General features: G+C 40.2%; 1 protein-coding gene across 1 annotated transcript in view; it reads left to right on the forward strand.

The window, feature by feature from the left end:
- Positions 1-21,551, forward strand: part of LOC124594163 (transient receptor potential cation channel subfamily A member 1) — a 208,368-nt gene extending 186,817 nt beyond the window's left edge. The window contains exons 20-22 of the mRNA XM_047132522.1: positions 11,738-11,865; positions 12,257-12,475; positions 21,454-21,551. Coding sequence (XP_046988478.1) covers positions 11,738-11,865; positions 12,257-12,412 — 284 coding nt within the window. The 3' untranslated portion in view covers positions 12,413-12,475; positions 21,454-21,551. The remainder of the gene's footprint in view (positions 1-11,737; positions 11,866-12,256; positions 12,476-21,453) is intronic.
- Positions 21,552-27,206: the final 5,655 nt, after the last annotated feature.

A 27,206-nucleotide genomic window follows, 5' to 3' on the forward strand; every position in this document is an offset into this window, starting at 1 on the left:
ATTGTCAAAAGCTTTCTCTAAGTCTACAAATGCTAGAAACATAGGTTTGCCTTTCCTTAATCTTTCTTCTAAGGTAAGTCGTAAGGTCAGTATTGCCTCACGTGTTCCAGTGTTTCTACGGAATCCAAACTGATCTTCCCCAAGGGTGGCTTCTACTAGTTTTTCCATTTGCCTGTAAAGAATTCGTGTTAGTATTTTGCAGCTGTGACTTATTAAACTGATAGTTCGGTAATTTTCACATCTGTCAACACCTGCTTTCTTTGGGATTGGAATTATTATATTCTTCTTGAAGTCTGAGGGTATTTCGCCTGTTTCATACATCTTCCTCACCAGATGGTAGAGTTTTGTCAGGACTGGCTCTCCCAAGGTCATCAGTAGTTCCAATGGAATATTGTCTACTCCAGGGGCCTTGTTTCGACTCAGGTCTTTCAGTGCTCTGTCAAACTCTTCACGCAGTATCGTATCTCCCATTTCATCTTCATCTACATCCTTTTCCATTTCCATAATATTGTCCTCAAGTACATCGCCCTTGTATAGACCCTCTATATACTCCTTCCATCTTTCTGCTTTCCCTTCTTTGCTTAGAACTGGGTTTCCATCTGAGCTCTTGATATTCATACAAGTCGTTCTCTTATCTCCAAAGGTCTCTTTAATTTTCCTGTAGGCAGTATCTATCTTACCCCTAGTGAGATAGGCCTCTACATCCTTACATTTGTCCTCTAGCCATCCCTGCTTAGCCATTTTGCACTTCCTGTCGATCTCATTTTTGAGACGTTTGTATTCCTTTTTGCCTGCTTCACTTACTGCATTTTTATATTTTCTCCTTTCATCAATTAAATTCAATATTTCTTCTGTTACCCAAGCATTTCTACTAGCCCTCGTCTTTTTACCTACTTGATCCTCTGCTGCCTTCACTACTTCATCCCTCAAAGCTACCCATTCTTCTTCTACTGTATTTATTTCCCCCATTCCTGTCAATTGCTCTCTTATGCTCTCCCTGAATCTCTGTACAACCTCTGGTTCTTTTAGTTTATCCAGGTCCCATCTCCTTAAATTCCCACCTTTTTGCAGTTTTCTTCAGTTTTAATCTACAGGTCATAACCAATAGATTGTGGTCAGAGTCCACATCTACCCCTGGAAATGTCTTACAATTTAAAACCTGGTTCCTAAATCTCTGTCTTACCATTATATAATCTATCTGATACCTTTTAGTATCTCCAGGGTTCTTCCATGTATACAACCTTCTTTCATGATTCTTAAATCAAGTGTTAGTTATGATTATGTTGTGCTCTGTGCAAAATTCTACCAGGCGGCTTCCTCTTTCATTTCTTATCCCCAATCCATATTCACCTACTATGTTTCCTTCTCTCCCTTTTCCTACACTTGAATTCCAGTCACCCATGACTATTAAATTTTCGTCTCCCTTCACAATCTGAATAATTTCTTTTATTTCATCATACATTTCTTCAATTTCTTCATCATCTGCAGAGCTAGTTGGCATATAAACTTGTACTACTGTAGTAGGTGTGGGCTTCGTATCTATCTTGGCCACAATAATGCGTTCGCTATGCTGTTTGTAGTAGCTTACCCGCATTCCTATTTTCCTATTCATTATTAAACCTACTCCTGCATTACCCATATTTGATTTTGTGTTTATAACCCTGTAGTCACCTGACCAGACGTCTTGTTCCTCCTCCCACCAAACTTCACTAATTCCCACTATATCTAACTTCAACCTATCCATTTCCCTTTTTAAATTTTCTAACCTACCTAAGGGATCTGACATTCCACGCTCCGATCCGTAGAACGCCAGTTTTCTTTCTCCTGATAACGAGATCCTCTTGAGTAGTCCCCGCTCGGAGATCCGAATGGGGGACTATTTTACCTCCGGAATATTTTACCCAAGAGGACGCCATCATCATGTAATCATACAGTAAAGCTGCATGCCCTTGGGAAAAATTACGGCTGTAGTTTCCCCTTGCTTTCAGCCATTCGCAGTACCAGCACAGCAAGGCCGTTTTGGTTATTGTTACAAGGCCAGATCAGTCAATCATCCAGACTGTTGCCCTTGGAACTACTAAAAAGGCTGCTGCCCCTCTTCAGGAACCACACGTTTGTCTGGCCTCTCAACAGATACCCCTCCGTTGTGGTTGCACCTACGGTACGGCTATCTGTATCGCTGAGGCACGCAAGCCTCCCCACCAACGGCAAGGTCCATGGTTCATGGGGGGGGGGGAATATGGTTACGAAAGTTAAAAAGTTGGTCAAGAAGGCTAGGAGAGTATTCTTATTAGAAAGAGCAGATAAGCAGTTGTTAGCATCCCACTTAGTAAATGAATCGACTTTATTTACTTCCAATACGATGGATGTGGAAGAATTATGGGCAAATTTTAAACACATTGTAAATCACACATTGGACAAGCATGTGCCGAAAAAGTGGGTTACGGACAGAAAAGACCCACCGTGGTTTAACAGCGCAATTCAGAGAATGCTCAGGAAGCAAAGGCAGTTGCACTCGCAGTACAAGAAAGATTGGGAGAGTGAGGACAGGCAAAAGTTAGTAGAGATTCATGCTGCTGTAAAAAGAGTGATGCACAAAGCGTTCAACCACTACCACCATCATACCTTAGGAAAAGATTTTACTGAAAACCCAAGGAAATTCTGGTCTTACATAAAATCAGTAAGCGGGTCGAAGGATTCCATCCAGTCACTCACTGATCAGTCTGGCCTGGCAACGGATCCTCAAAATTACAGACCAATATCCTTAACATCGGTTTGTTGCAGGATTCTCGAACATATTCTCAGTTCGAATATAATGAATTTCCTTGAGGCAGGAAGTTGCTGTCCATGCATCAGCATGGCTTTAGAAAGCATCGCTCCTGCGAAATGCAACTCACCCTTTTTTCTCATGATATCTTGCGAACCATGGATGAAGGGTATCAGATGGATGCCATATTCCTTGACTTCCGGAAAGCATTTGACTTGGTGCCCACTGCAGACTCCTAACTAAGGTATGAGCATATGGGATTGGTTCCCAAGTATGTGAGTGGCTCGAAGACTTCTTAAGTAATAGAACCCAGTACGTTGTCCTCAATGGTGAGTGTTATTTAGAGGTGAGGGTATCTCTGGAGTGCCCCAGGGAATTGTGGTAGGTCTGGTGTTGTTTTCTACCTACATAAATGATCTTTTGGATAGGGTGGATAGCAATGTGCGGCTGTTTGCTGATGATGCTGTGGTGTATGGGAAGATGTCATCGTTGAGTGACTGTAGGAGGATACAAGATGACTTGGACAGGATTTGTGATTGGTGTAAAGAATGGCAGCTAACTCTAAATATAGATAAATGTAAATTAATGCAGATGAGTAGGAAAAAGAATCCTGTAATATTTTAATACTCCATTAGTAGTGTAGCGCTTGACACAGTCATGTCGATTAAATATTTGGGCGTAACATTGCAGAGCGATATGAAGTGGAACAAGCATGTAATGGCAGTTGTGGGGAAGGCGGATAGTCATCTTCGGTTCATTGGTAGAATTTTGGGAAGATGTGGTTCATCTGTAAAGGAGACCACTTATAAAACACTAATACGACCTATTCTTAAGTACTGCTTGAGCATTTGGGATTCCTATCAGGTCAGATGGAGGGAGGACATAGAAGCAATTCAGAGGCAGGCTGCTAGGGTCCAACTTACATTTCGCAGAAAGACCCCAAAGATAAGATAAGAGAGATTAGGGCTCGTACAGAGGCATATAGGCAGCCATTTTTCCCTCGTTCTGTTTGGGAGTGTAACAGGGAGAGAAGATGCTAGTTGTGGTACGAGTTACCCTCCGCCATGCACCGTATGGTGGATTGTGGAGTATGTATGTAGATGTTTCATTGGAGAAGTCATTTTGTAAGCCATGCATTTGTGGCAAAGCACATTGCTTACCATTTGGTCACAGGGAGAAGTTAACCTGCCAGGTGAACTAATGTCAGCTGATACCTGTGGATCTTTCAATGAATCTTTTCAGTAGAAGAGATATATGGTTGTGTTCAAAGACAGCTACACAAAATTTTGGTATTGCTACATGATAAGGCAAAAATCTGAAGTTAAACATGCATTGAAATATGTTCTTCAACATTCGAAAATGCTGGGTCATACAGTCAAAGAGCTGCTGGGTGAAAATGGTGGAGAATTCGTCAGTAAGGAAGTTAAGAACATACTGCATGCAGAAGGTGTTACTCAGAGGCTGACAGCACCCTACACACCACAACAAAAAGGTGGAAGTGAGCGGGACATGTGAACTATAGTTAAAATGGCAAGAACCTTCAAGTATCCAAATAAAGAAGCTAATTTCACAGTAGCCATAGGGCCAGAATTGGTTGGAGCATCAGTGTACATTCTGAATCAAACTGCAAAATCATCTGTCTAAGGAATTAGTCCATTTCAGCTGCGGTTTAGTAAGAAGCCAAGAATAAAACATTTACGTGTAATAGGCTCTACATGCTATGCCCACTTTCCAGTTCAAAGAAGACAGAAAATGGATAAGAAAGCTGTCAAGGGTTATATCGTGGGGTATGGTGGAGATGAGCATTACAGAATTTGGGTGAAAGAAGAAAACAAAGTCATTCTCAGCAGAGATGTAATCTTCAATGAAAAGCCTGCAACTTGTGAAGAACAAGTCAAATTACCATTGCAGGATGGTGAGCAAAGTAATCAGGGAAAGTATGCAGCTGAAGAAGAAGATGAAGCATACTCCAGCAAGGAGTTGTTGAAGCCTCTTCAATGAAATGAAATCACTACAAGAGAATCAGACATGGGAGCTGAGTACTCTACCAAAAGGAGCAAGAGCTATACCATGTAAGTGGTTTTTTTTGTGTAAAGACTAATCCTGATGGAAGTGTTGAGAAATATAAAGCAAGACTTCTCATCAAGGGGTTTAATCAACACTAAGGTGTAGACTACAGTGAGACCTTCAGTCCAGTAGCTAAGTTGAGCACAATTCGTTCAATGTTAAGTGTTGCTGCAGCTGAAAAGATGCATCTAATACAGGTTGATGTGTCTACAGCATTCTTGTATGGAGAACGAGAAGAAGTAATATTCTTGCAACAGCCAGAAAGGTATAATGGTGGCACAGAGAGAGTTTGCAAATTAAGGCAAAGTTTGTATGGACTTAAGAAATCCCCAAGATGTTGGAGTAAACGGTTCGGAGCATTTATCATGTCAGCAGGTTTCAAGGCAAGCAATGCAGATCCTTGTTTACATATCAGAGAAGAAGGTGGCAAGAAACTGTTAATTGCTCTTTATGTAGACAATGGGATAGTTACGGCAAGTGATCAGCTGGATGGCAGAAAGTTTTTTGATGAGTTGAAGGCTGAATTTAAGATCACTGTGAAACCAGCATCATATTTCCTTGGACTTGAGATAAAACACTTTGATGATGGTGCAATCAAGATAAGTCAACAAGCCTATGCAAAGAAGATTTTGGAGCATTTCAGTTTTCAAGAGTGCAAACCTGTCTCAATACCAATTGTAAAGGAACCAGATACATTTCAGGTAGAAGGAATGAATGCAGAGAAGTGTAACTTATTAGATTGCTACAGTGATGCAAACTTTGGAGGGTGGAACAAAACTGGATGGTCAACATCTGGTGTACTTGTTACACGTGCAGGTGGAGCTATCTCCTGGCTCAGCCAAAGACAGGCAGTGACTGCAACATCTACAACAGAAGCAGAGCTGGTAGCTGCAACAGAAGCTGTGAAGGAGATAATTTATCTGTGTAGACTTTCTAGAGGAATGAGAAAGCTGAGAGAAGTTCCAGTCCTTAAGTTTGATAATCAGGCAACAGTGAAACTCACACAAAACCCTGAGTTCCATCGTCACACTAAGCATCTAAAAATAAAGTACTTCCTCATCCGAGAAAAGGTATTGGAAGGAGAGTTAGGCATTCAATATATTTCAACTGAGGACCAGTTAGGAGATATATTGACGAAGCCCCTGGCAAAACCAAGACTGTTAGATTTATGTCATAAGATGAGTCTTTAATGTTGATGTCCTTTTTTTTCTTAATTAACTAAGGGAAAGTGTTACAGTTATATGTGTTTGTATTTAATTAAGTGGCAAACAAAGTTGGCAGCACTTCTTCTGTAGAGTCTTTGGAGAGACAAGTACTAGAAACTATGTCTTTGTCGATATGTGTCTTTGTGTGGTTGTACAATCTGAAATAAATGTAATGTTCAGTGAAGTAAACAAATTCTTTTTAACCTAAAACAAGTAAAAGTAACAGTTTGTACCTTACTTTGATCCTTATGGCTTCAAGCCAATTTTAGTGAGTTTTCGCCATTCACTACTGTATGCTCCCTCAGATTTCATCTTGTTTCCCCCTTTTGCATTCTTTTCATCCTTTTCGTGAATTTTCACTCATATTTGGATGTATTTTTGCAAAATTTTTTGGATGTAATTCTGTATTGTTTACGTAATTTTTTGCATTTTTCCAACCACCATGGATCCTTGCTCATTTCATGTGTGTCAATACAGAAAAGTTGTTGCTTGGCTCTTGGAATCCCCCCCAAATGGCCTTACCATCAAATTACCCATCTCTTGCTGCCATCCCTACTTCCAAAATGACCTCCACCTGTTCAGATTCCGCCAATGCTAAGCCCTCACCAACATAGTCCCGCAAAACCATATCGGCCAAGCCCAAACCTCCTTGCAGTACCTTCTCACCATCTGCAAAGTTCTTCTGCTATGCAGTCCCAAATTCCTGGAACCCATAACACACACTGAAACTTTCAGGAACCTGAGCAACATGCACAATGATAACTGAAAAAGATATCCACCCTGCTCACTTCCTACTCCTGTCTACCATCTCTACAACAACCTCCAAACCTCCGCCACGTCGCCGGCCGAAGTGGCCGTGCGGTTAAAGGCGCTGCAGTCTGGAACCGCAAGACCGCTACGGTCGCAGGTTCGAATCCTGCCTCGGGCATGGATGTTTGTGATGTCCTTAGGTTAGTTAGGTTTAACTAGTTCTAAGTCCTAGGGGACTAATGACCTCAGCAGTTGAGTCCCATAGTGCTCAGAACCATTTCATTTCAACCTCCGCCACGTCCCCTCATAGCAGACAAACGCTGTCTCGCAGACCTATTACACTTACCCCACCCTCCAAACTCACTCCCACCACCATACAGAATCCAGAACCTAAACAGACCCATAACACAGTCATGAACCTTTCCTCCAGAAGCCTTAAGACCACAGAAATAGCCGTCCTTGTTAAAGACCTTCTCTCCTTCTCCCAGTTCCTACAGTGGAAACACTATTTTGCCACCAACCCTACCAATCAGACTCAACCAAAGACCAATACTGAACCCTGCCTAACTTAGTTCACTCTTCCATCTAACCGTGATCCACCCTCACTGCCCCCGAATCACCTCCTGTTAACTTTCCAGAACTTCTTAACCTTGAACCTTGCCTCGCCATCATTCCCCAGTTTCCTCAACATGCAAACTAACCTTACATCTGCAGAAAGAACTGCAGACCACCATCTAAAAACTGATCCCTACCTTATAATCCTACCTGCGGACAAAGGCTCCTCAGATACCTCTACCTACAAACCTTGCCACATTGACCCCATTCCAGAAATCCAGCAGGATCTCCAGTCACTTCTCAAATCCTTAGGCCCATCCCACAACCTCTCCCCTGAGTCCATCTCTCTACTCACTCCTACCACTCCCTGCACTCCTGCCGTCTACATGCTTCCTAAAGTCCATAAACCTAACCACACAGGACACCCCATTATGGCGGGTTACTGTGCCCCCACTGAGAGAATCTCTGCTCTCGTAGCCCAACACCTTTAACCTATTACCCAGAACCTACTCTCCTATATGAAAGATACCAAACATTTCCTCCAGCAACTCTCCACAGTTCCTGTCCCTTTATGACACGATGCCCTGCTCATCACAGTTGATGCCGCTTCCCTTTACACTAACATTCCTAATGTCCATAGCCTTACCGCTATTGAACACTTCCTTTCCCAACGCCCAACGGATTCCAAACCAACAACCTCCTTCCTTGTTGCCATGACCAACTATATCCTCACCTACAATTACTTCCCCTTTGAAGGCATTACCTACAAACAAATCCAGGGTACAGCTATTGGCACCCCCATGGCACCATCTATGCCAACCTATTCACGGGCCATCTAGAGGAATCCTTCCTAAAAACCCAAAATCCTAAACGCCTTACCTGGGTCAGATTCACTGATAACATCTTTGCTATCTGGATCGAGGGTGAGAACACCCTATCCACGTTCCTCCGGATCCTCAACAACTTCTCCCCCATTTGTTTCACCTGGTCCTACTCATCCCAACAGGCCACCTTCTAGATGTTGACTTCCACCTCAGAGATGGCTACGTCAGTACCTCTGTCCATATCAAACTAAATAACCACTAGCAGTACCTCTAGTTCGACAGCTGCTACCAGTTGCAGTTTCAGTTCCAGCTGTAGTGACAAGCAGTTCCTCTTGAAATATACCGAGGGTTTCACTGAAGCTTTCACAAACAGTAAATATCCTCACAATTTTTTACAAAAACAAATATCATCATCATCAGTTATCTGCTATATTAGCAGGTCCTTTGCCTCTCCATTTTCTGTGATCCATTGCTTCGTTCTTAAGGCTGCTGTATGTTGTACCGTTCATCATGTCATCCAGTATCTGGAATCTCTTCCTTCCTCGCTTCCTTTTCCCTTCTACATAACCTTCTAAAACTGTTTTTATCAGTCCGTCATTCTTTCTTAATATATGCCCAATCCAATTTCTTTTTCTTCTCTTTATTACATCTAGTAACTGTCTTTTCTCTCCCACTCTTCTCAGTACCTCTTCATTTTTTACTCTGTCCATCCAACTTATTCTTTCCATCTTCCGCCATGTCCAGATCTCAAAAGCCTCCAGCCTTTCTCTGTCTTTTTTCCTCATAGTCCACATTTCAGCGCCATATAGAAGAACACTCCATACAAGACATTTTGTGAGTCTCTTTCTGAGTTCTCTGTCCAGACCGTTGCAGAAGATTCTCCTTTTCTTATAAAATGCCTCTTTTGCCATTGCTATGCTTGTTTTAATTTATGTGGTGCACTTCCAGTTGGTGTCTATCCTGCTTCCAAGATACTTAAAATTTTGCACCTGTTCTAGTATTTCTCCATTCAGCATAATTTTTATCCTTATTTCCTCCTAGTGCCAATACTTTTGTTTTATTTGTGTTAATTTTCATTCCATATTTTTTTCCGTTAGTTGCAATGGCGTCCACCAAATCCTGTAATTCTTTTTCCCCCATGGCTAGAAGGACCATGTCATCAGCAAATCTCAAACACCCTACTCTTCTTCCTCCAATTTCTACTCCTTTGTCATCTAATGAGCATTGGTCAATCATATTTTCCAAGTAGAGGTTGAAAAGAGTAGGTGATAAACAGCATCTTTGTCTTACTCCTTTTCCTAGTCTAATCCAGTCTGTAATTTCTCCTCTCACTTTAACTGAAACTTTTTGATTAAGATATAATGAGTTTATAAGTCTTCTGGTTTTCCAGTCCACTCTCTTCTCCCTCATTATAGTAGCTTTTTCTAGATCGATGAAGCACATATATAGGTCTCTTCCTTTTTCAATAAACCTTTCTCCCATGATTTGTAGGAGCCCTATTGCATCTCTGGTGCCCGTATTCCATCTAAAGCCAAACTGGTCCTCACCAAGATTCTCCTCCAAAACAAATATACCATGCCTTATCTTTCCAGTCTCCCACCACCTCCCAAATTCCCACCATTATAGACCTAGATGCAAGACCTGTCCCATACATCCACACACCACCCCTACTCCAGTCTGGTCACAAACATCACCTATCCAATCAAGGGCAGGGCTACCTGTGAAACCAATCATACGATCTACAAGCTAAGCTGCAGCCACTGTCCTGCATTCTATGTGGACATGACAACCAACAAGCTGTCTGTCCACACGACTGGCCACCGACAAATTGTGGCCAAGAAACAAGTAGACACCCTGTTGCTGAGCACGCTGCCATACATGACATCCTTCATTTCAGTGACTGCTTCACAGCCTGTGCCATATGGATCCTTCCCACCAACACCAGATTTTCTGAATTGCACAGCTGGGAACTTTCCCTGCAATACATCCTATGTTCCTGTAACCCTCCTGGCCTCAACCTTTGTTAATCACTGTCCTCACCCATCTGGCCTCTTCACTGTTCCCATTCCAGCACTACACAGCCATCATTCCACCTTCACACCCAGTCTTTTTACTTCTCTCCTTTTCTGCAACTCCACCCCCCGTCTGCCCCACATACTCCTCACCTCTCCCCTGCCCTCTGACTAACCTGCAGCACTCCACTGTCTGCCACCCCTACCACACTATCCTGCCCCTTCCCTGCCCCAGCCACCTCCTTACCCACCCAGTCATCACTCCTATCATGCAGTGGTGCTGCTGCTCACAGTGTGGTTTCAGTTCCCTGAGACTGCAGTTAGTGTTTTGCTTTGTCTATGCCTATTGTTGACAAAGGCCTTAGTTTCCAAAAGCATTAATTGTGAGAGTTTTTTGTTGTGCCTTTATGTGACTCAGCATCTCCGTTATATTGTCTATGCGTCTAATTCAAATGAAGGACTTTCTGACTGAAAGCTTACTTTTTTGCGCATTTTTTCGTTGTGCCTATCTGTGAGTGAATATCTCCACTGTATGGTAAGTAGCAACCTATCCTTCACATAATATTGTTCTCTTTGTAGAATGCTGGCTACAACTTTTTTCCTGGATTGCAGATTTTCCTGATGTGTTTTCCACTAATATTAGTTGATCACCATGACATTAAGACAAAATAATGTAACAAAAGCTAAGTGACAAAAAGTAGCATTTGGATACTTATCATAGATATGTTATGTTAATTTACATGTCACCATTCTATCATTTGTCATAATCTTATTTAATATGTATGCATTTTCTCTGCAGAAACTTATATATCTCAGAAATACATTAATTGTTCTTTTGCTCAGATGTTGAGTTATCATCTGCACATCTCTTGCTGATTGTTTTCTAAATATATCAAACAACACTGCTATCTGGGAGTATGCGTACGGAACGATTTGAAGTGGAATGATCATATAAAACTAATTGTTGGTAAGGCGGGTACCAGGTTGAGATTCATTGGGAGAGTGCTTAGAAACTGTAGTCCATCAACAAAGGAGGTGGCTTACAAAACACTCGTTCGACCTATACTTGAGTATTGCTCATCAGTGTGGGATCCGTACCAGGTCGGGTTGACGGAGGAGATAGAGAAGATCCAAAGAAGAGTGGCGCGTTTCGTCACTGGGTTATTTGGTAACCGTGATAGCGTTACGGAGATGTTTAATAATCTCAAGTGGCAGACTCTGCAAGAGAGGCGCTCTGCATCGCGGTGTAGCTTGCTCGCCAGGTTTCGAGAGGGTGCGTTTCTGGATGAGGTATCGAATATATTGCTTCCCCCTACTTATACTTCCCAAGGAGATCACGAATGTAAAATTAGAGAGATTAGAGCGCGCACGGAGGCTTTCAGACAGTCGTTCTTCCCGCGAACCATACGCGACTGGAACAGGAAAGGGAGGTAATGACAGTGGCACGTAAAGTGCCCTCCGCCACACACCGTTGGGTGGCTTGCGGAGTATCGATGTAGATGTAGATGTAGATATATTTTAGTTGAATTAACTTTCCTTCATAATTTCCTTCCACAGGAGTTGAAATGGTGTTGGAAAACAGTGAAGATTATATGACAGAGGAATTAAATAAACAAAAAAAGAGACTGAAAGAAATAGCAGCAGCACTTGAAACACAACATCTTCTGCTGAGATTAATTGTGCAGGTATGTACTTGTAATATATGCCTATGCATTGGCATGAATATTTACATTATTGATGTGAGAGCATAGTAACAGAGCCACAATTTGTAGTTACATATAACGTGCATTTAAAATGTGGTACGTAACAGCAACAAAGCAGAATTACTGTTTTAAGCATGTGTGAAGGCTGAGCTGAAGGTAGTAAATGAATCAGTGGGTGATACTATTAGAGAATTAAGCAGAATGCTCCTAACAGAAGATATAAGTAACAGAATCAGTTTGCTTCATTATAATGTTAGAATATGTCATCCGTGTCTCAATGAGAACACAATGAAAGCGAGAATGACTTTATAAAAGATATAAGAAAAAAGAGCCTACTGTTGCAGTTATGACCTATTGCTGTCATTTTTTCCAGAAAATGGAAATTAAAACTGAAGCAGATGATGTAGATGAAGGTGTTTCACCAAATGAGCTAAGGCCATTGTTAGGTGTCGCCAGCAAATGGACGTCACCTAGAGTACGCAAGAAACTTAGAAGTGCACTTAGCTTCTCTAAAACCAACTCCACCTGAAGGACACAGTGGTTTATTATGCTTGGATCTGTCATCAAATAGAATACTTGATGTTCATTACAGGTAAATTTAAAATTAAAATTGTCTTGATAGAACCTTACAGATATACCCTTTATAACTAAGTAATGTCTGTGCATATTCAAACAGTGTAAAATACGAGATGGAATGCAACAAAGTTATGAAAAGGATAGTTGCTACACACCATATAGCAGAGATACAGAGTTGTAGATAGGCAAAACAAAAAGACTGTCACACAATAAGCTTTTGGCCAACAACGCTTTTGTCAAAAAGAGACTAAACACACACACACACACACACACACACACTCACACACACACACACACACACACACACACACATGACCACAGTATCTGGCAGCTGAGGGCAGACTACAAACAGCAGCACATTGGGAGAGGCAACTGGGTGGGGGTAAGGAAAAGGCTGGAGTGGGGAGGAGGAGGGATAGGAGGGTAAAGGAAAAGGAGAGAAGTAAAAAGACAGGGTGTGTTGGTGGAATAGGGGGCTATGTAGTACTGGAATGGGAACAGGGAAGGGGCTAGATGGGCAAGGACAATGGCTGATCTGGGGTGAGGGCACCCTATCCACATTCCTCCAGAACCTCAACACTTTCTCCTCCATTTGCTTCACCTGGTGCTACTCCACACAACAAACCACCTTCATCAATATTGACCTCCACCTCAAAGATGTTTACATCAGTACCTCTGTACATACCAAAGCTACCAACCACCAGCAATACCTCCACTTCCACACCTGCCACCTGTTCCATACAAAGAAGTCCCTTCCATGCAGCCTAGCCACCTGTGGCTGTCACGTCTGCAGTGATGAGTGGTCCCACTCAAAATACACCCAGGGTCTCACTGAGGCCTTTACAACCTTAATTACCCCCCAATCTTCTATAAAAAAATATGTCCTGTGCCTTATATTTCCAGTTGCCCACCACCTCCCAAGGTCCCACCATCCAGCCACAGAGGAGCATTCTCCTTGTGACTTAGTACCACCCAGGACTGGAGCAACCAAATTGCATTCTCCACCAGGGTTTCAGCTACCTCTTATCGTGTCCTGAAATGAGAAATGTCCTACCCATTATCCATACAACCCCCCCCCCCCCTCCCCTTGCCCCCGAGTGGTATTTCGCCTCCCACCAAACTTACACAATATCCTTGTCCATTTCTACACAACCCCTGCTCACAACCCATTGCCTCATGGTCCATATCCCTACAAAAGACCTAGATGCAAGACCTGTCTCATACATGCTCCCACCACCACCTACTCCAGTCCGGTCACAAACATCAGCACCCCATCTCAGGCAGGCCTACCTTTGCACCAGTCATGTGATCTACAAGCTATGCTGCAACCAGTCTGCTGCATTCTACTTGGGTATGACAACAAACGAGCTGTCTGTCCACATGAATGACCGCGGACAAACTGTGGCCAGAAACAACTGGACCACCCTGTTGCTAAGCATGCTGCCCAACATTACATCTTTCATTTCAATGACTGTTTCACAGCCTGTGCCATCTGGATCCTTCCCACCAACACCAGCTTTTCTGAATTGAACTGCAGGGAACTCTCCCAGCAATATATACTACATTCCCTTAACCCCTCTGCCTTCAATCTTCATTATTCATTGCCCGTACCCATCTGGCCCCTTCCCTGTTCCCATTTCAGTACTATGCAGCCCTCTTCTATTCCACCAACACACCCTGTCTTCTTACTTCTCTTCTTTTCCAGTAACCCCCCCCCCCCCTCCCCCTCTCCTATGCTCTGGGTCTAATCTCCAACTGCAACTAGCTGCCCTACACACTCTCCACCTCATCCCTGCATGTTCCTGCAGCAGCACTTTACCTCCCCCACCCTTACCCTGCTATCTGTCCCCCTCCCTGCCCCAATCTCTTCCTTATCCCCATCTGGTTGCTTCATCCATCATTTGTGCTGTCCAAAGTCTGGCTTCAGCTGCCAGAGACTGTGGCCACGTGTGTTTGAGTTGCATTTGTGTGTGTGTGAGTGAGTGTGTGTGTGTGTGTGTGTGTGTGTGTGTGTGTGTGTTGTTTATTTTTGGCAAAGGCCTTGTTGGCTGAAAGCTTATTGTGTGACAGGCTTTTTGTTGTGCCTATATGTGACTCAGTATCTCTGGTATATGGTGAGTTCAACTATCCTTGGCATAATACTGTAAATGTCTATGCATTTAAGAATCACAACAGCACGCCCCCCCCCCCTCCCCCCCAGATTCCTACCTGTGGCCTAGTCCTCCAACTATACAATCCCAACCACACAAATCTCTCCACAGTTTGTCCCATTGTGGCTGGATGTAATGTTCTTTCTTTGTTGACCAGCACCTCCAAACTATTATCCGTAATCTCCCAACTTACATTCAAGACACTGCTCACTTTCTTCGCCACCTTTCACCAACTTTCCCCTGTTCATGTGCCATTACCACCAGATTCCTTGTTTGTCACTGTGGATGTGATGTCCTTGTACACTAACATCCTCCATGCTCATGGCCTTACCATGGAAAACTACCTTTTCCAATGTCCTGATACCAAACCAACCACGTCTTTCCCATAGCCAAAGACATACTGGCTCACAATTTTTTTCAGTTCCAATGACCAACACCGTAAGCAAATTCATGGTATTTCCATGGATACTTGCATGACATATTCAATGCCAACTTATTTATGGGCCAGCTGGAGGAAACTTCTCATCGAGTTAGCATCTAAAATTTCTTGTCTGTTTCAGATTCACTGGTGACATTTTCATGGTATAGACACACGGCAGGAACAACCTTTGCTCTTTCCTCCATAATCTCAACACCTACTCACAAATCTGTTTCACCTGCTCCTTAACCCAATGAGACACAGTCCCAGATCTTGATCTCCATCTCTCAGACAGCTAAGACAGCTACATAGATATGTCTGTTCATATCAAGCTCACCAACCACCAACAGTACCTACACTTTGATTGCTGTCCCATGTTGCATGTCAAGCAGTCCCTACCTTTACAGCCTCACCACCTGTTGACACTGCATGTGCATGGAAAGCAGGAGTTGTCAAAGCGTACTGATAATCTTACCAGAGCCTTTATTGAAAGGAAACATCCTACCTAGTTCATCTGTAAACGGATATCTTGTGCTATCTGCTCCTCCGATGCCAGTAAACCTGTTAACCAGCCACTGACCAACACTCCTCTGATCACACAGTGTCACCCTGGCCTTGTAAAGCTCAAACACATCCTTCACCAGGGCTTTGACTATCTCATGTTGTACCCTGAGTAGACGGATATCCTACCCTAAATTGTACCCACATCACTCAAAGTGGAGTTCCACTGCCCACCAACCCACAGAACATCCTTGTACATCCTTAGTACAACCCTGCTCTCAACCCTGTCCCCAATCATGCGGCACATTGGTCATTCTCTTGTGGTTTACTCAGGTGCAAAACGTGTCCTATACATCTCCCCACCACTTCTTACTGCAGTGCAGTCACAGGCATCTCCTACCCAATATAAGCCAGGGCTACATATGAAAGCAGCCATGTTATATACATATTAGCTATGCTGAAATTACTGCAAAGCTTTTTATGTGGACATGACAAGTATCCAACTGTCTACTCACACGAATGCCCACTTCCAAACTGTGGGAAACCAATAACTGGACCATCCTGTTGCTTAACAGCCTGTGCACCACAGCAAAATTACTTCAAATTTCACTGTATGTATCATTTAGGTAGTGCCTTCCAGCAAAATATTCTCCGAACTAGGCAGCTGGGAATTATCTCTCTAGCCTCTAGCATATCCTGTTTTCTTTCAATCCCCCTGGCCTAAACATCTGTTGCACACTGCCTCACATTCTATTTTCCCTTCTCTTTTCTGTCCAAACCATTCCTTTCCCGTCCAGATCATGTAGTGCCTTCTCGCACCACTCTTCCTCCACCTCCCCATTAAGTCAGTCTCTCTCCCTCCTTCTCTCTCTCTCTCTCTCTCTCTCTCTCTCTCTCTGTCTCTCTCTCTGCTCCCCTTCCTTTTCCACTCTCTCCCTTTCTCTCTCCCCTCCCTGTATCCCTCTTCATATCCACCTTGTCTCTACCTTTTATACACTATACCCTCTGAACTCCTTTCATTTTTTGTGTAACTACTGAGTTGTCTGTCAAAAGACCTGCCTCACACTATTCTGACCACCCAAATCTACTCAGGCAACTGTTGTAAATAGTCAATAATCAATAACCATTGTGCTGTGACTGCAGGAGTGTACAAGGATGGTTTGAAAAGTTCCCTGAATCACCATGAGAAGTCAGCACTTTCGCAATGAGTTGTTCACGTGATATTCACTGGAATTTTGCCTGTAAAGACATGCCACATCAGTGCTCTTGGAAGAAAGCTGTGGTGGTGTTGTGGCTTTGTTGTTGTTCCTGCATAGTGATTTGCAAAGATGGAAAAAACCAAGATTCGAGCAGTGATTAAGTACTTCGTAAAGAATGACATGAAAGCAGAGGACTTCCATGCAGGTGCTGGCTAGAGTGGTCGAGTGGTTCTAGGCGCTACAGTCTGGAACCGCGCAACCACTATGGTCACAGGTTCGAATCCTGCCTCGAGCATGGATGTGTGTGAGGTCCTTAGGTTAGTTAGGTTTAAGTAGTTCTAAGTTATAGGGGACTGATGACCTCAGAAGTTAAGTCCCATAGTGCTCAGATTCATTTTGAATTTTCATGCCGATTTCCAGAATACACTGGGGGACTCTGCTCCTTCATATGCTACTGTTGCCAAGTGGACAAATGAATTTAAATTTGGTCGGGAGAGCTTAGATGATGATCTACGCAGTGGTTGGCCAAGATGTGTCACTGCTCTAGAAATCATTGCAAAAGTACACAAAATGGTCATGGAGGATTGCCGATTGAAAGTGTGTGAAATTACTCATGCTCGCTAGATGTCATTTGAAAGGGTATATCACATTGTAACTGAAGAATTAGAAATGAAAATATTATCTGCATGATGGGTGCTACGACAGGACAATGCGTGCCCACACATGTGCCATCACCAGGGCAAAATTACGTGAACTAAGGTATGAATTGTTGCCACATCGGCGTTATTCACCTGATATGGCTCCGTCAGATTTCCATCTCTTTCCAAAACCAAAAATTTTTCTTGGTGGATGAAGATTCACTTCAAACATAGAACTGATAGCCAGAGTTGACAACTATTTTGCAGGCCTGGAGGAAGCTCATTTTTGAGATGGGATCAAGGCACTGGAACACAATTGGACCAAGTGCATTAATCTACAAGGAGACTACATTGAAAAATAAAAAAAGTTTCAGAGATTCAGTACTTCTTTTCTATTCCGTTCCGAGAACTTTTCAAACCACACTTGTTACAATTTTCTATTATATATTTCTGCACAATCTGATATACATGAGTGGTTGCATTTCTTTTAATTTACATAACCATCATTTTTGTCTCACTTAAGGTCTCACTTAAGGTTTACTTGCTTGTGATGCTTACATGCTTGTGATGCTTAGTTTCACAGGGTTAGAGTTGGAATCCAAATTTATTATATAGCTGTTGTGTCCAAACTGATTCTACTTTCATGTATCAGAAAGAAGATGCTTATATTGATGATTGATTATTAAGTAAACTACAAATATACGTGAAAAGATTTGTTACAGATTGCAATTTATTAGTTCTGACTATCCCATCAAATGAAAGTACCGTATTTACTCGAATCTAAGCCGCACTTTTTTTCCGGTTTTTGTAATCCAAAAAACCGCCTGCGGCTTAGAATCGAGTGCAAAGTAAGCGGAAGTTCTGAAAAATGTTGGTAGGTGCCGCCACAACAAACTTCTGCCGTCGAATATATGTAGCGCTATACAGGCATGCTTTGCAGGCACAAAGATAAATACTGGCGCCAAAACCTCTGCATCAGTAAATAAATTAAAAAAAGGTGGAAGACGAGCGTTTTCTCTGCCCTGAGTTTCGACCACTGCGTTTTTCATACATTATCCAACGTAGTAAATACAAATTCCGTATTGTTCATCTTCGAATATAGCAGCATTTCAATGTACTACAAAAATCCGACTGGAAAGACTGTTTGGGATGTTTATCAATATGGCCAACTCCACGTTCTGAATTTTTTCCAACCTGTGAGAAGAGATCGTTGCTAACAGGAATTTTATGAATTGTGAATCACATGCAGTATTCTCTGCACCATAAGAATAATACGAATATAAACATTTTTCCATGTATTCTTTCGTGTTTGCTGCTATCTCATTTAAATCCTGTCTGCATAATAAACTACGAAACTAGAGTGAGACAACAGCAAACGCGGGAGAATATACATATCATGTCATGTTTATATTCGTATTATTCTTATGCCTAATAGTGATACAGTCAGCAATGAAGCACGGCAGTAGACTAGATTTTTAAATCTACGATGACTAATTCCTGTGCAGAATGTAATGTACTAAAGAGGCATCTGCAAAGATTTTCAAACGGAGAAAAATTTTCGCTAAACTCTAGTTCAGAACATCATCTATCATACGCAGTCTATTATTTCGTTCTTGTTGATTATCAAACAAAGCAGCAGTGTAAGTAACAACAAACAGCAGTCTCTTGCCATTGTTTCGCTAATGGAACGATTCCTCTTTTAAGCCATGGTAGCGCGCACAACAGCAAGCCATGTCGCGACCGGCGACATGCCGTTAACACTCATTAACAGAATCCGACAAACAATGCATAATACAGTACAATAATACATTTTCAGCTTAGAGTGACGTAAACACCTATAACATAGAGAACGGCACTTATCAGATCAAAGAAAAATAAGCAATCAATTCAAACCAGACGAAGCACGTGAAAAAGGAAGGGTACCCGTATAAATACGGACGGAGCACCTGACGCATAGCAATGCCTACTTGGTAAAGCTTAACTGCTAAGCTTACGACTCGAACCAAACTACTGTAGCTGTATTGTCATTCATTCGACCTAAATTGTGTCTCATATTACAATGGACCAACTTTGTTTCGATTTCGAGGGGTGGCCTAAAACTTTTCTCTCCCCCTTGAATTTCGAGTCTCAAATTTCAGGTGCGGCTTAGACTCGGGAATTTTTTTTTCCTTGATTTCAAGTCTCATTTTTCACGTGCGGCTTAGATTCGAGTGCGGCTTAGATTCGAGTAAATACGGGTAAACTACACTACCCACTTCCTTCTATTACTCATTAGTTTCAATTTCCGTTTTCATTTATGACTGGAAAAGATAAAGAGCACCGGTAATGGTTAATTCATCCAGTAAATATGTATCTAAAACAAAGTAAGTTTTGAATGCTCTTATTCCTCATGAAAATAATTATAATAATGAAATTCAGAGTGACATTGAAATATAGCTGAAACATTGTGATTCCATCTGTGATCTGTGTGTGACACTTATCTTTGTTGAAAATAAACAAATTATGGTGGACAATGTGTTTCTGTTCACATGTTATTCACAGGTACCCTATCTAAAAATGTTATTAAATTGTACAAGGAGTTTCAACTAAATAATACATCATCAGTTGCTTATCTGCCTTGTGGCAGGCTTAGACTTCATAGCACTCCATCCATCTCCGTCATCTGCTTTTCTCTTCATTCTTTTGTACCATCTTTATGATCTGCTAACATCAGCCAGCATCTGGTATCTTCTTCTCTTCCCAGAATAAAATCTTCAATTGCCTCAACTAGAAGGCAGTCCCACCTCAGATTAAGTCCTATCCACTTTAGCTTTCTATTCTTCACTGTCAGCAACATCCTCCTATCTTCCCCAACTCTTCTCAGTATCTCATCAATCTCGACTTCATCAGTCCAGCTGACGTTCTCCATTCTGTGCTACATTTACGTTTTACAAACTTCAAATTCTCCTCTCATTCTACTTCCCAGTGTTAATGTTTCTTCTCCATACAAGACCACACTCCATATCTGGCACTTCAGCAGTGGCTTCCTTAATTCTATATTCCAACCACTAGCTGAGAGTATTTTTAAGATTTTGAAATGCCTATTTCACCAGCATCAGTCTGACATTTATGTCCTGTTCACAGTGCATGTCTTCCCTTATCTTAACTTCCCAAATAATTGAATGCTATCACCTGTTCTATGATTTCTAGCTGTAACTTACATGCTGCTCTTCTTTTCTTAAGGTCTGTAATCATGCCTTTTATTTTCTTTTTGTGTCTTTCATACCATATGCTACACAGACTTAATTCAGGTAATTCAGCACTTGAATCAGTGTCTCTTCATTTTCTGTGAAACCACCATCTCATCAGTGGATCTTATGCATTCTATTTTCCATCCAATTATCTTGATGCATCTTTTCCCATCCATACAATTTTTCACTATTTGCTTCAAACAAATGTTAAATAGGGTTGGTGAGGGACAAAGTCCTGTCTGACACCTCTCCCAATGTTGCTGAGTTCTGAGGTCTCATTTCCTTTTCATATCCTTGCCTTATAATTCTAGTACAGATTTGCATTCAGTCTTGCCTTCCTCTTTAAGACATTCATCACTTGTCCCACTGCACACTGTCAGTGGTCTTTACTCACATTACAGTTATTTTTACAATCTATCAGTTGTGGTTTTATGTGGAGCATACATATGAAGCTCTTGTAACTAGTTTCCCTACCTTCCATGAAAATTACTGTATGAGTGAGATAAATATCAGACCTAAGTCAGTGCCATAACATCAGTTATACTCCTGAATAACCTGGCTGCCATATAAGTAGTAACTGAATATTCATAATATATTATATGTTGTACAAATCTTGAATAATCAGAATATTTTATCTGTTGTAGTAATGTAATCTGTTTTTTAAAATATATTCTGTGCTCTGTTGGAGCATAGAAAAGTCACATATAATTCTTGTTAATCTAAATCTAATACTTCAGGGTGCATATGCAAATTCTGAGGAAGTATGTCTGCAATTTTTTAATACTTTCGCTCATCTGTCATCACACACAGATATGAATAGTGAAACAGTATCTTAAATTGGGTTCCATTTTCTTTCAGGTAACATCCAATAAAGCAGCAGGCAACAAAACTACTATTTCCTCAAATTTTGTAGGTACAGCTCTGAGTGAAGACAAGTACCACTGTTGTGGACTTCCTATAAATTTTGTTCCTTACTTTAACTGGGATTACATTTGGACAATGTAGGCCTAATTAGTCCCATGACATTTTTCCGAATACTCTAGTGTCATGTAATCTGAGAACTGTGAAGAAACAGTCATAAGCTTCACTTTCATTTGTTATGTTTGTGACACATGTATGCAGAGAAGTTTCATATGTAATGGCAGTACTACAAATTAGTTTTATCTTTATGAACTGCAAAAAGGATTGGTTTTCCCCGCCATATGTGATAGGATCTTATGTTGTGGATTTTTGTTAGATTGAAAGAACAGGGTGAATGAAAAGAAACAAAGATTCTTTAAAGATTGATGACTTTTTTTATTTTTATTACTGCCAATCTTTCAAAGAATTAGTGACCATTAGTACTAATTTTTTATTTTAAACAAGTGTTATGATGCAACCTATGCATACTACTTCTGTGATGAACGTGTTAAAATTATTGTATGAATAGATAAATGAAAAAGTTTTTAAATAACCCACTTGCTGTGATGCAGGAAATTATAAATATTTTTGGGAAAAGATGAATTATCTAAGTTACAATTGTTTGGGATGGACATGGAATTTTTACGTCAGTTTTCAAAAGTATATCAGAGAGTGGGGGGTGATTTTATTTGTATTGTTTTTTAAGATGTATGGGAGTTTCATTTGGATATTCTTAGTAAATTTTCAGAATTACTAAAAATATGCAATGAAATCCATATACATCATCAGCAAATTCAATTAAAATATGCATAAGAGTGTGAGGACATATTATTACTGATTTATATTTTGGAAATATTTATTTTTGTCTGAAGAAAACTGAACTGCTTTAAATATGTAACTGTTTTTGGAATTGGCTTAAAATGTCTCATCACAAATGAATGTTTCATCAGAGTGGGGCATATACATGGTGTCTGGAGGCAAAAATTGTGGACAAAATCCTGTAAGTTCCAGTATGCAAAGAATCATTAAAGTTAAGAATAAATATTATTGAGATCAAGTATGATTGTTTTCACTATGTTGTTTCAATTCAACATTTCCTAGATTTTATTTTGGAAACTTTTATCTTAAGATTTTGTGACTAGCTTCTAAAAGTTTAGCAGTTTGTCAAGTTCTTTATTGTTCATTATTTAAGCTGAATTCTGTGACTATAAGCATTTACTGAAATATTTTGTGTATTAGCTTTCAGCACTCTTATGCTAAACGCAGGTTCCATTTCTAAGCGAAGTAAGTTCCTTTATGTTTTTATGACACATTTGTCCGTCTCCATGAAATATTTTTTTTTATTATCACTAACCTATGAAAAATACTTTTCCAACATAATTTATGATTTAATGCTTTACAAAATACGTTATTCTGACCATTAAATTTGCAAAATCATACATTTGATATTGAATCTAATAATTTTTCATTTGGAAGAAATGACATGTCTTGGAGATACAGTGACTGATTCAAGTTATTTTATTATTATTTTTTGGCACAAACACATGAGCATGTAGCAGTTTTGACCAGCTAGTGGTGATCTTCAGACTAAAGGCACATCTGGAAGCAGTTTTTGTTGCACACACAACAAACTGAAAAACAGCATTGTGAAATACTCATTTGTTTGTGTCAAAAAATAAGAAAATGGAAGTATTTTTCTTTTAGAGGGTCTGCTTTGTATATGCAGTAGTCATGCTTATGTTTTCCACTAGATGGAGTGTCACTATTGATTACTAATTTTTCAAATTATTTATGATGTTGAGTGCTAAAGTATAAATAATCATGCACATCTAATTTAGTTTTTATCTTGATGTAAACAGATGTATAGCACTTAGAAATGTTTTTATAAGCTCAATGAGGTGTAAATTTGGTGTTGAGTGGAAGAAGACTATTCAGTTGTGTACTACAAAAGAAGTCCCAGTTGCCAGCTGCAAGAAGAAACATTATCAACAGAACATGAAATCAAATTTTCAACAGGAAATTACAAGACATGAAATGCATGACATGAAGTATTCATAAGCCTGTCATATAGATGAAGTTAAGAAACATAGGGCATTTCATTTCAAACATAGGGAGCAGCTAAGTTAGCAACAAAAGTGTCAATTGAAAGAGAAGCACAAAGGAAACAAATAAAACAATGAAGTGAACTTTCAAATGAATGGGGATGAATCAGAAATAAGGGTGAAAGGAAAGGGGGTTTGGAGGGGAACAGAAAAGTGTTTAACTATTGTAAGCCACATATTGAACTGTGTATCAAGTGAAAAAAATTGGAGCTTCTCATTATGCATACAAGTTCTGAAATCAGTTCATTCTACAATATATCCTACAATCCATCAGTTCAGCATATATATTTACTATTCCCTTCATCTTCTTCAGCAGTTCTTCTCATTTTTACATGTGTGCCAATTATCTTCTTTCACATACTACTTTGTTTTGTTCATGTTATCATGACTTTGCTCCATTTGTGTATACTCTATTACTTTTTGTTCTTCCAGACCATTAGTGGCTCTTATTGTTTTGCTATTGTTTACCAACATTCCCTTTCCTCAAATTCTCCATACTGTTTGAAATGCAGGTACATCTTGAAAAGTAGCTGTCATATCGATGGCTCCATGTATTAATATTGTAACTCCAAATTGTCAAATTTTATTGAAACTTCACAGATAAACAGTGACAAATGAAGGAATTTAAACAGCCTACACTAATTTGCACCATCTGTTTTGAAAATTGGACTTTGTGGACTTACACTCTTTTTTTATGAAAAAACATACAGCATATTTGTATCGTAAGTGCGCTACAACAGCTTTGTGAAAACAAAAATTGACAAAATAAGCTATTATTATATTCACAAGATATCCTCATTTATCAGGACTTTATACATTACCATCAGTATGTTCTTGTGTATCGGTTGCTTTGAAACCAGGCTTTGATAAAACTAATGATAAACAGTTGGGATGCACTTGCTGCCATGTAACAACAAAAGGTCATTTAACTTCTTATTCACTGCCTGGTAGGAACCCATGATTTGCGTATTCAAGGGTGTTGCAGGATGTTAGATGCCTTTCTTTGATTGCTTCTAGAGAAAGATATACTTTTCTTCATCCTGGTAAGCGTACTTGAGATGCAATTCATATGGTCCTCCTTGTAAGACAGCAATTTCACATACTTTACTCCACATCACCTTATTTTTATTGGTGGTATATATCAACTGTTGCTTCTGCAGTACTTTCTGGAAGTTGTATATTCAGTCCTGACTCATTTCATTAACTGTGTATAGCTTGCCGGCGACCTTTCTCATTCTAACTAAGGTGATCCACTAATCCGGAATGTACACAACTTGGTTGTTTATTTGATCAGTTCATTCTGGGAGTGCCCACTTTCTAGAAAGTGTTGTATGATTGCTATTCCAAACTTAATAGATGATAAACAAAGAAAATAGGAATCTGTTCCTGTTTTGCCCTCCTCAGATATCCAAGTACAATTTGAATATTTTGCCATCTTTACTAGCTTGTATGTATAATAAATGTTAAAGACAGCTGGCTGTTTCATTCGAACCATGATGTGCAATGGCCTTATGCCAAACATAGCACTGCCCATCCTTTTTTTTTTTTTTTTTTTTTTTTACCATGCCATATACTGCGAAACTGAAGGTGGAATATCACCGTCCATAGTAATGAAGGCTCACATGAGAATGAGGAGTAGCCAACACTTCCTGCCAGTTGAAACTTGCACTGATAATGGACTTGTCTGAGACTGAAGTATTTGTCTTATTCTTTCGGTTCCATGACAGTACCTTTATTTGCAGTACATGCATATATGTCTGCCACTTTGTGTTTTTCTCTCTGGAAGAACTAGTGTGAAGTTCATATAATACACACTCTTCATTTTTAGGCTGAAAGAATGACAGATTATATTCTTAGTGTTGAATATATCCATGTATCACCTTAATGTGGCAGGATTCAAGGGGACATATTTAGTCTTTTTGACCCATACCTGGTGTGTTCTGTGCATTTTGCAATGCTCAGTTTGGCATCAAGGTATTTTTGCTTGATTCTTTCCTTGTGTAAAGTGACTCAATGTAAAGAAAGCTGTTTATATGTTCTCACAATGGCTTCTTTATTTCAGGTTGTATTGTATTCTCTCTTTTGGACTATTTTCCTCTCATATCAGGCAACAAAATTGCATCTGCTCGCAGTTTTTCATGGCAGTTCTCATGTACATCTCTGTAATAGAGAATGTACGCAAAAATATTTTTTCTGGTGTGCTTTAATATTGTTCTCTTCAACTATTAGAGATTGATTTAGTCACATTTCAGATCTGTTAATGTTAACATTTTTCACATATCGGCAGATGAATTCCTTTGCTGTGATCTCCGGTCTATCAAAACTGTCCAAAAATATCCTGCCTCTTTTCTTCCATTAACGTATTATGACATTTGAGTCAGCGTAAGTTGGGATCAAATCTGGCCTTCATTAATCTAACATGGATTTCAGGACTACTTTGTCCTTTGTGTGTGAAACCTCTGTTGAGGGATTTCTTTGCTCTAGTTACTGTCCATGAGGACAGAATTCTACTCTTATTACAGGCCTTCCTTTCATCATGTGAGTGTCACCATTTTCCAGCAGTGCCTGGTGAGGAACATGTTGCATTACTTTTAACTGTGGAGCTGGGAAGAAATAGTTAAGGGTTGCCCATTGGTTTGTAAGGAGTTCTCTTTTGCAATAAAAATACCTAGTGTTAAAATGAAATGTTTAAATTATACTTCTTCCCAAAATATGTGTGCTGCAAAAACCTATTAATTGTTTCTTTAATGCAGGGAATTTTCTTTTATCCACTTAACTGAGTAACATTTTAATTTTAATGGTCCTAAGACACAAGAGGAACACAAGCACACTTTACTTTGACATATCTGATCATTCACTTAATAATTATTTAGGGCAATACTCTCCGCAACAACAATAATATGAAGAATTAAATAATGATGATAATAATAATAATATAATCGTAATTAGCATAATAATTGAATTAATATGTTATATTGCAAAATTTATAAACACACATTAAAAAAGGGTTTTATGTATGCGAGCTTTTGGAGCCAGTGGCTGCTTCTTCCGGCAGATGAGCTGAAGGTGAAGGAAGAGGGGTGAAGGAAAAGGACTGGAGATGTTTAGGAAAAGACACCCAGAATACCAAGTCAGGGGAGAATTACCATCCAGTTAAGTCTCCCATCATCCAGAGTTGTGGGTGACTTTCCTGAACTCTAACCAATTTCCTAAATCTCTCCCTTTCCTTCATCCCTCTTCCTTCCATTCAACTCCTCTCCCAGAAGAAGGAGCCATTGGCTCCAAAAGCTTGCATATATAAAACCTTTTCTTATATGTGTGTTCTCCTGCCGCTGCTTGGTGAGTAGATCTTTTATCTATCCAATTACATTATATTGTCAAAAACTGATTATTTTCACCGTCATACAATTTATAAGCAATTTTGCACCCATACCTTTCATTCATTTCCATTTCAACAGTATGCTCTTTTGCTCCTTCTCATCAATGATGCTTGATAGGCCATCAGCTGTTGTGACAACAAAATCTGGATCAGCAATAGAGTCATCACTAGTATCCAAACATGAGGAATCAATTATTTTTGGCCTCTTTCCCATTGTCATCATTTTAGCT

Source organism: Schistocerca americana, chromosome 1 (genome assembly GCF_021461395.2).
Source record: "Schistocerca americana isolate TAMUIC-IGC-003095 chromosome 1, iqSchAmer2.1, whole genome shotgun sequence".
NCBI classification, from domain to species: Eukaryota; Metazoa; Arthropoda; class Insecta; order Orthoptera; family Acrididae; genus Schistocerca; species Schistocerca americana.